Below are 15353 nucleotides of genomic sequence, written 5' to 3'. Positions count from 1 at the left end.
TGAAATGAATGGGTGGTTTGATAATAATCAAAAAAATGATCAAATTACCGTTGCTTTTTCCTGAATTTAGAAAGTTATCCAATCAGCAAAAAGAGGTAAAATATAATTATCAATCTTTCAACAAAAGAATATTTTCCTCTCTAAATTATTTCTTATAATGGATAAATTCGCATAATTTACGCGGTTATAAAGGTCTTTAAAAAGCTAAGACTGTTAAAAATCTAAACTATTGATAGTCTAACTCTAAATACTAATTATAATATTTATAATTACTTGATCGATGGCATTGAATCCTTCAACGTCATCCAAAATTGGATCGTGCAAGGTACCTTTCATGCTCTGATCGCGACTCTTTTGAGCGTCGTTCAATTTTTTTTCCGACTCCTCGTTGCAAAAGTACTGCGTACAACCATTCTTTAGATACTGAAAATCGTCTGGCCTCGTGATCCCAAGTTTCGAGCGAAGTTCTGGAGGTGCTCCGGCACACATCATGTAAAAGACATGGTAGTTTCTCTCGTCAGGACTTTGAAGACACACTCTCGACTTTTCCAACAGATAATGGGAAATGTAACCGCCGACCACTTGACATTTCGAATCGAAATGAACCTCCATGAATTTACCAAAACGAGAACTATTATTGTTTCGTTTGGTCTTTGCGTTTCCAAAGGCTTCCAGCACTGGATTAGCTAAATGTATGAATATACAGCAATGAATATAATTGATCGATCGTGTTTAATTATAGTATAGCGTCGATTTTCTAGAATGTACCATCTAAAATCTTCTGTTCGATCGGCCCAGCCGTTGATCCCCATAAGTCACAGAGATATCGTAGCAGATACTTGGTAGATTCGGTTTTCCCTGCTCCTGATTCGCCAGAAACGATGATACTTTGTGATTGCTTCAGTACTTTCATATCTCTAAACGCTTTGTCCGCTGTGAAAGGGAAAGCGAATGTTTAAATTAATCCAAATTACCAAAACATCTGGTAACAACAGTGAAAACTAAGAGTACCGATAGCGAAAACATGAGGTGGCGTCTCTCCCAAAGACTTTCCCTTATAAGCCTTGATCGTTTCAGCAGAATAAAGATCCTTGACCTCCCAATATGGATTTACAGCGATTAAGATATTGGCCACGTAAGTCTGTCAGGTATCAGCAAAAACGTACGCTTTAATCATGATGTATTACGTACAGTGACTAGAAGAAGTACTTTCACGAAATTTATAGAATCTGATAGAAAAACGGTTCGTTGAAAAATAAGACTATGCGTCAATGTTTGTTATAGCCACCGTATAACGACGAGAAAATACCAATAGCAGATTTGGCCTGAAATATCCAACATTTTTAAAAGTAATAATTTATTATTCGTCTAAAGCGCATTCGTCCCATGTAACATCGAGCTATTTAGGTACGTGATCTGCCAATTGTTTCGAACAGTGCATCGCAATTTGCGCGCAATTACTCACGTATATTCTATCCTTGAAGTAACGAGTTCGTACGTTGTTGAGCAGCGTGGCCTCATTCAGGTACATCAGAGCGCCTGAGAATATGAAAAACAGAGCAAACCCGTGAAGATAGATGTTGTAAAGCGACAGAAAGAGAGAGTCACCTGCGACATTTAAAGACTTCCGTTGCTGACGGAAACCCCCGTGACTCGTGTTTCCCCTTTACACGTGAATAATTGTAAAACACATTTGTTATTGTCTAAACCCCATTTAATCAATGGACCCAACATAACACAATTTTTCGCGAGGAAAGAATCGCGCAGATAAGAACGAGAGTTGCAATGATGAAATTACAATTATCTTCAACGTCTTTGGTGTATTCTCCAGCAGGATAAACTTCGTCCAGCGGACAAGTGCGTTGCGGATATTTCGGATCCAATGGTATGATCAACGCATCCCCGTCGACCATGTCCATGAACTTGCCGATTATGAAACCCTCTTGAGGGTCTCGCACCCACACCTGCTGATTCTCCATACCGGCTTACGCTCTAAAACGAGAAACAAATGCATTAATTCACAGAATTATACGTACTTACATTTGCATACTAGTTTACGTACTATGACTGCAAGTTCTATTAATTTAACGTTATTGGGTCTCGAACATTTTTGCAACATTTTTGAAGATAACGTAATGTTTGCTTTGTTCCGTATCTATAAATCGAACGATCGTATTATTTCGCTCTATATATTATACGTTTCAAAGAAATAATCCTGTTACCAGAAGTATGTACGTCGAGAAATATAATCCAAGCGTACATTTGCGTCGATATTGTCTAAGAAAATGAGGAAAGAACGTGGAGCGTTTCAGAGGGAATTATTGAGAATTATTGACATTTGAAATTCTGTTATAAATTTGCAAACACGATATAACAGCCTACGCGAAAATCTCGCGACAGCCATTGATAAATAAAGTAGAAAATATTTTCAAGCTCTAGTTACGGCTTTACAACACGATCTGTTATCACCTAAATATGTATCTTTACGGCCATCACGACGTAAAAAGAAACAAACTGAATGAAAGCGAAATTTACAACTTCCCCCCGCAGCAATAGACGATCATACGCATTTTAACATATTCGCCACGATATATCTTCTTCTCTGCTGGCATCAATCTCACCACTCCAGTTCTAAAGAGTTAGTTAAACTAATTACACGGTGGAAGGAACAACAGGCACATTTGAACCAGTGCGCATAATTCAAATGGTTTCGCATGAGCTGCAATCGCGTAGAAACTGCTATAACGAGAAGCACGACAAACGGAATTTTCCTTTGCAAAATTCGTTCAACATGTCGCCCAACTTTCACCTGTGAAAACGGAGGAACGTTTCCGGTGAAAGGAGCAGTCTTCCGAGATTTCCGCTGGCGAGATCACGAATTCAAGAAGAAATCCGCACGAACGCCACGACGCGAATGGCATCGCTATGCTAAGAAAAGAAAAATCATGATACTCGGTTTCCTGGCAACGGTTGGTAAAAAGAATTTTTCAACGTACATTATTTATTCGCCTAAACAGTACGAAAAGTAATATTATTACTACAATTAACGCGCTCATTTTCCAATGATGCACCATATTATCAAATTCTACGTTTCGCTTTCATAGTATCAAATTTTTGTAGCCACGCAACTACCGCTGTAATTAGTGCCGCTAGACGATAAGAAGTTTAATATCATTGGATCTAATTAATTAATGGATAAATATAAGGATGTGTAATTATAATTTGCATAGTCACTATTTTCCAGATAGGAAATAAACGGCATAGTGAAGTTTAATTTCTTCTAGCATCTTGCTTTCTGAATTTCGAAACGTGAGCACCGTATACAAAAACAAAAGAGAACGATACGTTATCTCTTTAGTATTAAAAGGATGAAGAAAAATGTTATCCTAATATAATTTGACCGTCTCTTATCGTTTTTAGACAGAGATCAGTCGAACGAATCGAACAAACGAAAGTGACCCGCTACGTCTAATTTGTAGATCGATCGCTGCAAAGAAGAACAACTCCGCCTTAGATTAGACGAACGAAATTGGTTCGCGCGGTGTTATTGATGGAAGAAGCAGCATAAGTGCCGCCGTCAAAGCCGTTCGACGAAGACTTAAGATGACCCTCGACCGACCAGTGCAAAAGGTACCTGACGAAGGACGCAAGGTTCCATTGATTGTACGCGAATTTAGTAAATCACGATACGCAATAATATAATAATATAATAATAATAATAATAATAACAATATAATATAATAATAATATAATAATATAATAATAAACCGATACGCAAATCGCTATAAATAATGATGAGCAAGTACCAGCCGTTTGAAAATCCATTAAAAAACGATTACGTTAGACGCTATAAGACTATGTTAACGCTTAGCGGACTGGAGACGCGAATTTGCGTCTTACACACTTTGCACGGCATCCTATAAAAATGTTAACTACCGTTAAATAAAACAGTAAAAAAAAATGCAATGGATGCTATAAACGAAATGTCGTGAAAGTGTTTTTACGTTACATGGTCGAATAACACGAAACCGTTATCAATGTATTAGATATAATATCAATTGCTAGGAAAGTTCGTTTCGGCTTTTAAGTGGGCAAATTGTTTTCAAGCGTTAGCAGAAGTATCTTTAAATAAGCTTATTGATTTTTAATAAAATATTATACTTGTTAAATGCTGTTGGGAAAGTTCGTACCGATTTTTAACTCTTCGGTCGACATAAAAAATCATATTGAGAAGTTCTTCTCCGAAGAGGTTCTCTGAGAGGTTCTGGAAGGATGGGAACATCCAAGTCGCGTGAAAGATGGAGAAAGGTTGTGGCCAACAAAATACCATCTACACAATTCAATAAATGTACATGGAATCGAAACGTAAATCGGAAGGAACTTTCCCAGCGACTGTTCGAATCTTTTCAATCGTAGCAAAAATATTCAGGCTACGGTCCTCGAAGTATCAAAAAAGATAGAATACTATATAAAACCGCAGTCGTGATTCAATGGATTCTTTGATTACGGAGGAATGCGCCCGCTCGAAATTTCTCGACTCTTATCGATCGTTATCACGAAATAAGACATAGATAAAAGACGCACGGTACCAAACTGTCGTAATGACTCACTGAAGCTGTTACAGGAATGCCATCTTACCTGTTTTTTCAGTTGCCTTTCTTTTCTTTTTTTCTTTTTCTTCGTGCACTAGCTAAAAGAAGAAGTGGCAAGAGAATCTTGTTTCTATAAACTGGAATTGGCAATCCTGAACAGCGAACAATATCGTGGTGGAAAAATAATCTAGACACATCCTTTCGGATTTATCGTTCTGCTAATTGAATGACAGTCACTGAATCGAACAAAAATCGTCACGTACCGGTGCACCGTTGTCGCACAAAGTACAAGCCACCGTGACAGAATTTTGAAAACGCCCACGCGAATCGAAGCGGTGCGCTCTCAAGCGACACGTTGCGCGTTCACCTCGATGAAATCGCTGGTAAATGACTTTTATCGGCATGAACGAGCCGCTAGAACTCCTTTCGTGGAAAGTGAATACGATGAACAACGTGTGTACCGAGTTATCACGTTCGGTAAAACGTAGTGTTACATTTTCAGAATAGATCCTAGCTTACGGTGAATTTACAGATATTCTTCGATCGTTATATTTTGTAAGTCATCCGTGAAATATATATACAGCACTACGTTTTTTTAGAACAAATTTCAGCTCACATACGTATACATATAGATATAATAGTCGATGAGCGTAATATTCGTAGAAACCTTTTACAAGAATAATGTAACTTGACCAATACGATCTCGACAATCGGGTCTTGTTATAGCGTTAATGAAATTTCCAAATGTTCTATATAACATACACATCGTATAGATGTAGAAGTTTTCTACGATAAAAGTTTAAATACCTTCACGAGACACTATACGTACGATATTTTAAATATTTTTGAATTACGTAATGGTACGTTTTTTCTTTTCTAGATTTTATACTATCAAGTACAGATTACATTTTGAAGATAATTTAAAATTACGTATGTAGAGTATAGTAATACTCTATAGTCGCCAAATATAGTAAGAAATTATAAGGTCGATAGCATATTGTAAAACATTTCCAAAGGCAAAGCGCTTTTCTCGCTACCTAAGACATCTAAATCGCGTTACACCGCTTGCCAATTATCGATGACCCTGAATAGCATAACGCTGCGATAAGTTAGTGCATTAATAAGTATCGATGCTCGAAATGAGCGACTCAAACTGATTATGCATGGGAACTTTTCTCTTCCCTTCCAGTTACACTTTTTCATTTGCTAATCGCTGTACCTTCTTTTCTATTTCATTTTATTTTTCTTTCTTTCTTTTGTCTTTTTTTTTTTTTTTTTAGAAGTCGATCGGATAATTTTAAAGGAGAATTCATAAGTGCAAATATCGAACGATCATTCGCGTGGCTGATCTAGAAAGCGCGAGAGAAGGCAATGCTTTCGGCTAGTTCACTCCGCCGCCGCGTCGCATTCCCAGCATCCCGTTAGGAATATCGTAACGGTAAAAGTAACCGGTAGATCCTTGCATCGATCCTTGAAACACGAACCACGACTGCATCACGCTAATCTGTACGGGTTCGTGACCTACACGTTGCCCGCTACAATAATTTATGACAACACTGACATATAGTTATCGATAGATACCGATAATCCAACATTTTTCTTTCTTATTTTCCATATCTTTCCTCTGCGTTTCGCCTGTGGTAACATTCTGCGGATTAAAGTGGCTGTTGACACATTTGTAGTGTACACGTTCGTATCTTTGCGCTGAAACAATGATTTTAGACGAGTTAGAAATTCAGCCACAGCCACGTGAGAAATAATTAATCGTTACCCTATGATTCTATTTATCAATAACATAATGTGCATCTTTAATCGAAAGCTCTTAATCCATTAAGGGTCGACGTTATCTTATCAACGTTTCATTTATAATTTCTCTCTAGTCGACTCGCGTTATCGAGTTCCATTAAATTCATACCGTAATCATGAAAAAAAAAGAACCTGTAAGCCGTCGATCTGCGACATCCGCGTTTGTTAAATCAATCACGTTCTTTTAAATCGTCTTCAATACAATCTCTCGCAGATTTCTCGTAACAAACAGCATAGATCGAAGGAACTCCAAGTGAAAATCTCTCTGATAGAAATCGAGTCTCAAGCTTTTCCACCTTTCCGAAAGATACATCGTCGTTTAGCAAAATCTGACTAGTAAATCTCTCTTTCTCTCTCTCTCTCTTCACATAGACGTTGCTGACAATCACAGAGGCGCAGGTGATACGACGTTGGAATCTATTAAAAAAAAAAATTCCAAGAATCTGCTGGATAATTTCTCCTTCACAATCTCTTTCATCTAAATTCTACAGTTTTAGAAAATTTAAAGAAATCGAAGTGTCCTATGGCACTACGATCATACGAGTTTTTTATCTCCACCGTGTTGTACTTCTCCACCGCATATCGTTTCGCTGCTTGGCCTTTAATTAATGGAGTTAAAACGTATCGAACAGAGAATTTCCGTATCGGTGAAAGAAGAACGATCGAATGGTTCGGTTCGTTCACCTTGTTCCCCTGTAGAGAAACGGCGATACACGTTCGATCGCCGTGCGTTACCACGAAAACCAACGTACGACACGTCTCGATGAAATAAAATGAATGAATCGGTAGGGGAAGCAGGAAACGGCAGGTGAAGCCCAGGGTCAGGAATAGGGAGACACGCGTCAGTGGCCACGTGGTTACCAACGAAATTTCACTACAGAATCACGAAGCGAGAGTAAAGGGAAAAAAGAAGAACAACGCGTTTGTTACGCGATCCACGATGAGTAAGTACGTGCAGGCACAGAGTAAGATAAGCTTGTTTGAGTTAGAAGGATACTTGGGTCAAACTAATCGTAAGTAATTTTCCCCTGTAATTCGACAGTTCAACTTATCAACGAGTTTTACGATCGATGTGCGTTTAAAAAATGGCCTATTTAACTCCGTTATCGGTGGACTGACAGAAAATGCATATATCGTACATGCATATTGATAAATCAGCGACTATAGTTTTCCACGAGGACAAGTTTCGCTCGTGAAAAGATAAGAAATTGTTTCGATCAACGGTTAACATTTTCATCTCGTCCGATCTAACGATCGTGATACGATAGTAAGCGTATGTTGCTTTCTTCGTAGAAATTATTTCGTTGTTCATCTTGTTAGTTCTTACAGCGTAATATCTCCTCGCTGACTCGAATAATCCTATCGCAGAATCATTCTCGAATCGTTCTCTCGGTTTTCATATAATTTTCTTGCTTGGAGCGCACGATATTTTCTTTAGTTCCTTCGTCACTCTGTCGTAAGCTGACGATGGTGTCTTAAAACGTATAACGACGCGCGATTATTCCGTGCAACGTTCAAGATTGAACTTTAAGACGTAGAAACTTGAGTGAACCCCGGTAACTCTACCTTATTATAGCGCATCTTTCTTGTCTCGGAGGCGACATTGGAATACAAAAGTAAGCACGCTCGAATCATAGCTCTTTTCTTTTTCTTGCGTATCGACTTGGTCTACGTCTAAACTCCACAGAGCCTAGACACTCTTCCCGTGGTGCTGCTCGGTTTCGTCACCGCGAGAAAGTAAGAGCCGCCTATCTGTTGTCACGGTCAACGAACTCGGGACAGCTACTTCACCTTCTGCGAACATACTCATTACGCATTACGTCCACGCGTTGCGTAGCTGCTGTGTAATTAGACGTTGTGCTTAGTCCGGTTTCGTAATTCATTCGACGCGATTAGAGAGCAGAAGTGGCAGAACAATGCAGCCGGCGAACTTGATGGACAACAGCACGTGATGCAAACATTCACAATCAGATCTGTTATTATAATATAGACGGTGGTTCTGCATTCGCGACGAGAGCGAAGTCACAAAGACTGCGTGGTTCGAGGTAACACAAAAATCGAATGTAACGAAACTACGTTGGAAGGTTCGGCTTTGGGAGAGTCGAGTTCGAAGAGTTTTCGTTTGAAGAAGATAGAATTTGAAAATCTGTCAGGTATTGTAGAACTTTTGATCAACCAGTTAGCTGTTTTTCACGAGTATACTGGGTAATAAGATTAAAAACTAAAACGATCATTCTTTTACAACTTAATTCTATATTATAACAGCCATACGTACTCCGTGTTCGACGAATATACTCGTTATCGCTTGCTTTTAGCGACGCATTCTAGGCACACGCTTTTCAAAGAGTTCGCAACGGCTAACTGATTAAACACGTTCGAACTTTATCTCCTTCGAAACGAAGCGTTAAGAACAAAATTTCATTCCTTCCGACTTATGTTCGCTGGTATAGAACCATCTCCTGTCTACTCTTGTCTGCTTCAGATCGGGCAAATTCACGCGAACGTAATGGTAGATGATATTCTACGGATATCATAGATAACTATCGTCCTTCTCAAGATCATTGCCACGGCCTCGGTAGCAACAAGTTAACGGTCAATCTTTTGCCCCGTAATATCGAATTAAAGGCATCGATTCGGTTTAATTATCGGATATCGAATACACATTGCAAAACGCAGCACAAGATCAAAATAGAGAAAGAAGGAGAAAGGGTAGACAAGGGATTTACAATGGAGATTACGTTAAAATGGAGCGTTGGCACCACCACAAAGCGCGGTCAACGAACCTGTTCTCCCTGGACAAAAGGACAAGATCAACGAAAAGCGAAATCTCGGTACGGTATAGCGGAGGCGCAATGCGATCATCCTCGATTCCTTCAATCGCCTCTCTATCTCGTGCTAACCAGTTGTTTCAGTGCAACGTGAAAAGAAGTACTCGAAAATTTGCCGCGAATAGGCAGAAGAAAATTTTGATCTAGATTCGGAGCGTAGAATCTTTTTAATATAAAGCGAAGAAGAACCTACGCTGCGAGTGTATCGGGGGCATAGTAACGAGTGCATGGCCCGTTAATACGCTCACGTACGGTAATATCATCATTTCGCAGGCCGTTTAATATTAATTGGAACAACCTTCCCGCGATCATCATCATCAACCGCTTTCAACGATTAGATTGAATCGTGGTGTATATGATCCCGAGCATACGTTGCCTTATCGTGCTACTTAATCTCTCTCCTTCTCTCATTTATTCATCATTTTTCCTATCACGTCGATAATTTATAAAAAGTTACGTCGTAAGAACTATTGACCAGGGAATTAGTCGATATGGAGGAAAGAACTCCACTAATCGCGTTACAGAAGCTTATACACGTACAAATGGTTATTTATGTAACTTACAATTGATAAGTATTCTGTCGAGAAACGTATTTATAATACGTGTACTTTACCGATTAGACATTGGTATTCAAAGAACTATTAACTTCTCTCCACCTTCGGAATTATAATAATTATATTATTACGCTGTTATATTGTGTGCAGGGTGTTTCGAAACGTGCGGCATCCACTTCGCTCCAACTTCGACAGTGGACACCAAAAACAGTGAAAAAGATTCATATAGACGTGTGTCCTGTTCGATCCTGTTCCAATATTGTAGCCACTTTCGTGTCACGATGATCCGCAAATTTGGACTACCTTCGTGGAAGGTATTGGAAAGTATTGAACCATTTCATCGCCTGTATTATATTTCATACATGCGCCTGGAATTTTTGAAAGACTGCGAAATTCTCTGACACGGCGACTGCGAGCTTGCGTAGAAACTGAGGATGGTCATTTCGAGAATCTTCTACGAACGTAAACTATCGCCGATTGTTGTAAGTAGTTATTGACTTTGAAACGAGGTGAAATAGGACGTTTCAGGTGAACTTTCTTCATTGCTGTTGTGTCTCCTGTCCACACCCGAAATGGGCCTCACGTGTTATGAAACACCTTGCTTTTCCTTTATCAGAGATCATCTAGTCAAATATAGAAGATCGATTACAGTTTCTGAGTAGTATTTAAATTTAAAAATATTTTAATGCTTACTATAAATATTAGGTCATTCGAAAAGTTTCTTTCGTCTTATAAGGAAATAATAGTTTAATTTTGTAGTAACAGAATAAATGAATAAAATAATATAAAAGAACAAATGTTGCGCGTCTATTATTTCCTTACAAACCGGAACAATCTTTTCGAGCGACCTAATATTACTTGCTGTTACACAACATTGTCTATTTATATCTGACAAAAGTTTTCGTTCTTTCACCAAAAAAAGGACGAATTTCGAAAATTTACAAAGACGAAATTAAGATATCGAGACGACAACTATAGAAAGTTCGAAGTCTCACAGACAACTGAGTTCCAAAGATCCGTCAAGCATCAGAGCAAAAAGTACAGTTTTCAGAGAAATCCGTTTGATGTTTCAATTAACGGTCTATTCAGCCTAACGCGCAGTCTTTTCCAATGCTGTAGCTTCGTTAATTACATAAACTTAAAAAAAGTCCTTCGTTATACGTTATTCCGTGCGTACGGCACTTACGGAACGTGCAAAGAAACTTTGTCCATCCTTTTTAAACCGACAGAATGACGTATCGCCTTAAAAAGAAAACCGCCATTTGTAATATTCATGTACTACTCTGACTATGTAGATAATCGTAAAGAAATAACGTAAGGAGATCTATATAATTCAAGTCGATTACGTTGATCGGTTAATAACCCATTTGCATGTCAAAAAGACCTTGCGGTACGTTACCTTTTTCCATTGCCGAGATAATTAGTCTGGCAACCGAGACTGCGTTACGTAATTGCGGAAAAAAGATCGTTCGTTGCCATATAGGTTAGCCGATATCGTAAGACAAGTCGTGTCACCAGTGACTCATGGAAACGTACTACTAGAGAGAATCTCGGAGAGAATCGTTAACTGTGTTCCTGTGTTAAGGACACATCAGTGTACAATACATTATAATTAATACATTAGTCGATTGAGACCAACTTTGTTAACATCTTGATCGTATTCCTATCCGACGCGATCTTCTTTACAATGAATTAAAACCGATTACTTGTACAAATGATGGTTAATAACATGTCAAATCAAAAAAAAAAGCGACGACGTGCGACTCACGTGATTCCATTATCAGACAATAATACGCTGTAATACGTTTTGTATGGTATCAAAGATTAACGATCTTCTTGTTATATTGTTGAAATCAAGATACGTAGGTTATATAAACATGTAGATGCTAATAAATAGTTATAAAAACAAATAGAATGTAAAATATGTAATGTAAAATAAGTAGGTATTACGATATGTATATTTGCATTAAGTATTTCAATTAAGTAACTAACAAGTTTTTAAATTAGACTTTAAGAGGTTAGGGTACGATCCCAAGACTGATAAAATAGACAAATATTTATGCACATTCATGCTTTTGTGAATATAAATTTAAAAAAAAAAAATGGAACCTAGGTAGAAAATTGTTTTACCTATTAAATATCATAGAGACCACTGTATTTTGGGATATTTTACATATGCTTTTAAACATTACACGCGTCCTGTGCATTTTCGCATCTTTTGCTCATAAATGCATAAAAATCGACAATCTACTCATCAGAAAATTATATACTTTTATAATATGACATATCACATTTCGCGATAATGTTTATGTCATAGTTTAATACGAATAACATCTTTGTAATTTTGTACTTTATTCCGATGACTGAATGTATAGTGATACACAGGCCTATAGTTCTGATCATCAAGAGAAGAAACTATTCTTGAAGCAACTTTTCTTCTTCCATATTATTAATAAATGATGCATAGAGGAACTCTTGTGTGAACAATGATTCAATGAACGAAATTTAAGTGGTGAAAGGAATCATGGTTGAAAGATGTACGCTCTTATAATTCAAACCAATTGTCAATGGTCAAAGACGCGTGACCAAACAAAGCAGAATTTTGTAGTGCAATAGGGGAAGCAGATGCAGCTGTAAAAGACACATTGTTTCTAAATAAATGCTTTGTTACATATCACACATCCTCACACGGTAGACGAACTCAAACGAGCTTTCATCACGCACTAGGAGACGGCAGATTTATTTCCTTCTTTTTTTCCGTGACTACCTGATACACTTATGAAGAACGAAGCTGCGCACAATTCACATGCTAATTCACCTACACTGAATCGTCTGTTTTCTTTCGCGCACCTGTGCACTTTCGTTCCACTCTCCTAATCCTCTTGCAACTCGCAAATGAGAAATATCGCACATTTTACGTCGCACAATGTCGTCATAATAACACAAACTTACATAAACATCTGCCACATTGACTAACACCTTCATATCGTATATGTAGATTGTCTCGTTTAAAATAGCTTACAAATTATTATAGAAAAACAGGATAACTATTCATTTTACATGTTTCAATTCGATACTGACACTCAAAATTTTGTGTTATATTTTTTAATGGAGAAATTCAAGTCGAGCCTAATTAACCTAATCTAAACTATGTTAGAAAATAAAATACCCTATATTTGGTCTATTATTATGTTACAATTTCTGATGTGTGTCAGTGTGAAGTATTAATAGTATCGACACGATATCTTGATCAATGAATTACGATTCCTATTTATGTAATTGATAAACGAAACATACTAGATGTATATATAGCTAACCGAACTTGCTATACTTGCTATCGTAGTTAGAAGTACGACTTAATTAAGAAAATTCTTCCCCATTAGAGAAATAATAAACAAGCGAGATCGTTTTGATGACAACGATTGTGAGTTTAATTAGTTCTCATCAAGGAGAAATGAAGCATTGAAGACACTCTTGTTTCATATGAAATTTTCACGGACGATGTATAGGATCTATATAGCATGCTCCCCTAACCTAATTTAAATAAAAGAAATATAATTCTACAATATATGGTTGCTTAACCTAGCTGTCATGAGCAATAGTTGGTATAAATTACTATATAAAGAAACATTAAAAAAGCTGTTTAAATGACGTGTTAATAAATGATAAATAAATTCTTAAGTAACTTCGACAGAATATGTTTTCGAAGTGATTCAATAGAAATAACTTCAATGGAATATTTTTCCAGAATATTCTAATAGAGACCAATAGAATAAAATATTTCTTGGTTTAATTAATTTGACATAAATTCACGATTCGATTGTAAAAAGCAGTTATAGTGTTTCCTGAAGATTCTTCGTGTATAATAGCGGAACTATCCGATAAATCGTTCAAAAAACAACAGTACTGCAGTAGGAAATTTATCACTGTTCAAAAAACACGCGCATATGTTTGAGCAGGCTTTAATGCATCATACTTGTGTCAGCAACTTATGCTTGAAACCACCGTTACCTATCATTAATTATTTTTCACAGAATAATCGACAAAAAAAATTTTAATAGCCCAAGATTTTTTTCGCGCATTGAAAAACATAATAAGTACTAATAATAAATACATTTGTCTTTAATAAATATACACGTAAGTTAATTTCTAAAAAATAATAAATGATGATATTAACGAAAACACGAATAGTAAGTTATTATATTATGGAACATATGTTGCGCTGGATTTCAATTTCTAGTTAACTTCCTGTTTCACGTTTTACACATCATTTACATGTAAATATAAACACACACGTAAACGTACCAAGAAGGATAAACGACACCGATGCTCGATCGACAATTTCAGAATCAATATAATACATCGAATGACTATAAACCGACGCGAGTTATTTAACAATAAAAATTATATCGAGACGAATTAGTCTCCCATCTAGTTTTTTGAACGCTAGTAAAACCTCGTATAACCTTCTCGAATTGCATAGTAGTTTGATACAATCACCGGTCTGCATTGAAGTACAGTAAGGCCTTGCTAACTGACAGCGGATCGGGACTGAATGTGGTCGGTTAACAAGGAAGGATTTTTATATTTATGTCAGGTTGCTCTTGCACGAAAATACCAACTAACAATATTAATAAGTTAAATAGAATTTGTGGGCTATAGATTTCTTTTTCATAATTTTATAACTTTTTGTCAAATAGGATAAATCAGATAATTTATAATTTACAAAATTTACTTATGAAATTTCATTTGTTTCATCATCAAACTTGTTAATTAGGAAACTTACGACATATAAAAGATCGCTAATGATAATAGTTCAATAGTGCAAAACAGTCCAGGAATCCTGACTCGACGAGTTAACAGATACGTATGTCGATAGAGTGAAACAGTGATACTCGACATCCAATTTTAAATATTGAAATTTAAAAATCGGCACTTTACATAAAAACAGTCAAATATACAAAATCACAACAGATAAAATGGAAGAAATACATATAACACTGGAGCTTTAGTTCCACGCAGACACTTCTAAAAAATAATGGGGATAACGATGGCCAGTTAGAAAAGCAGAATTCTAACCAATTAGCAAGAGAGTATTGTAATATGTTACACACCAAAAAGCGATTCAAAAACTAAAATTAAAAAAAAATATACGTGTAAAATGGAAAATGTCAACAGTGAATGCGTTAGCCATGAAACACATGTAAATGAAAAAGTATGTACATATATATGAATATTTTTAAATACTAATTCATATATCCCTATCTTTATTATATGTATTTCGTACAAGCGTATATTTAACAAACTGATACGTATTTAAAAGTTATAAAAAAATGGCAACATGAAAACTATGTTAACTTGGTGTTAACTTGAAGAAAAGTTTGTTATGTTAAGAAATTGACAAGTATTCACAGATGTCGAACAGAAAAGAATGCATGTTAAAACGAAGTTACTCACCAAAGAAAAGAACAATACCCACGACACGAACGGAACGATGTCCGTCTTGCAACTGGCGCTTTGATGCGTCAGTTCTATAGAGTCGGGAATTTTCGTGCGTTTTCGGACATGCCACG

At 36.7% G+C, this 15353-nt stretch overlaps 1 protein-coding gene across 4 annotated transcripts in view; it reads right to left on the bottom strand.

The window, feature by feature from the left end:
* Window positions 1–15353, bottom strand: part of LOC100743322 (myosin heavy chain 95F) — a 20712-nt gene extending 5359 nt beyond the window's left edge. Inside the window, exons 1-7 of one of the 4 annotated variants that reach the window (XM_012392048.3) lie at window positions 15238–15353; window positions 1799–1992; window positions 1466–1539; window positions 1012–1141; window positions 769–933; window positions 274–686; window positions 49–60 (exon numbers count right to left, since the gene is read on the bottom strand). In XM_012392048.3, the coding sequence (XP_012247471.1) occupies window positions 49–60; window positions 274–686; window positions 769–933; window positions 1012–1141; window positions 1466–1539; window positions 1799–1979 (975 nt within the window). In that variant the 5' untranslated portion in view covers window positions 1980–1992; window positions 15238–15353. Of the gene's footprint in view, window positions 1–48; window positions 61–273; window positions 687–768; window positions 934–1011; window positions 1142–1465; window positions 1540–1798; window positions 1993–15237 lie in introns of those variants that run through there. The other 3 variants (XM_033323822.1, XM_033323821.1, XM_024371322.2) reach the window with 3 other exon arrangements.

This window comes from Bombus impatiens, unplaced genomic scaffold (assembly GCF_000188095.3).
Source record: "Bombus impatiens unplaced genomic scaffold, BIMP_2.2 scf_1275, whole genome shotgun sequence".
NCBI lineage: Eukaryota > Metazoa > Arthropoda > Insecta > Hymenoptera > Apidae > Bombus > Bombus impatiens.
Note: the sequence above shows the minus strand (reverse complement) of the source record. Positions and strands in the feature narration are given on the sequence as shown.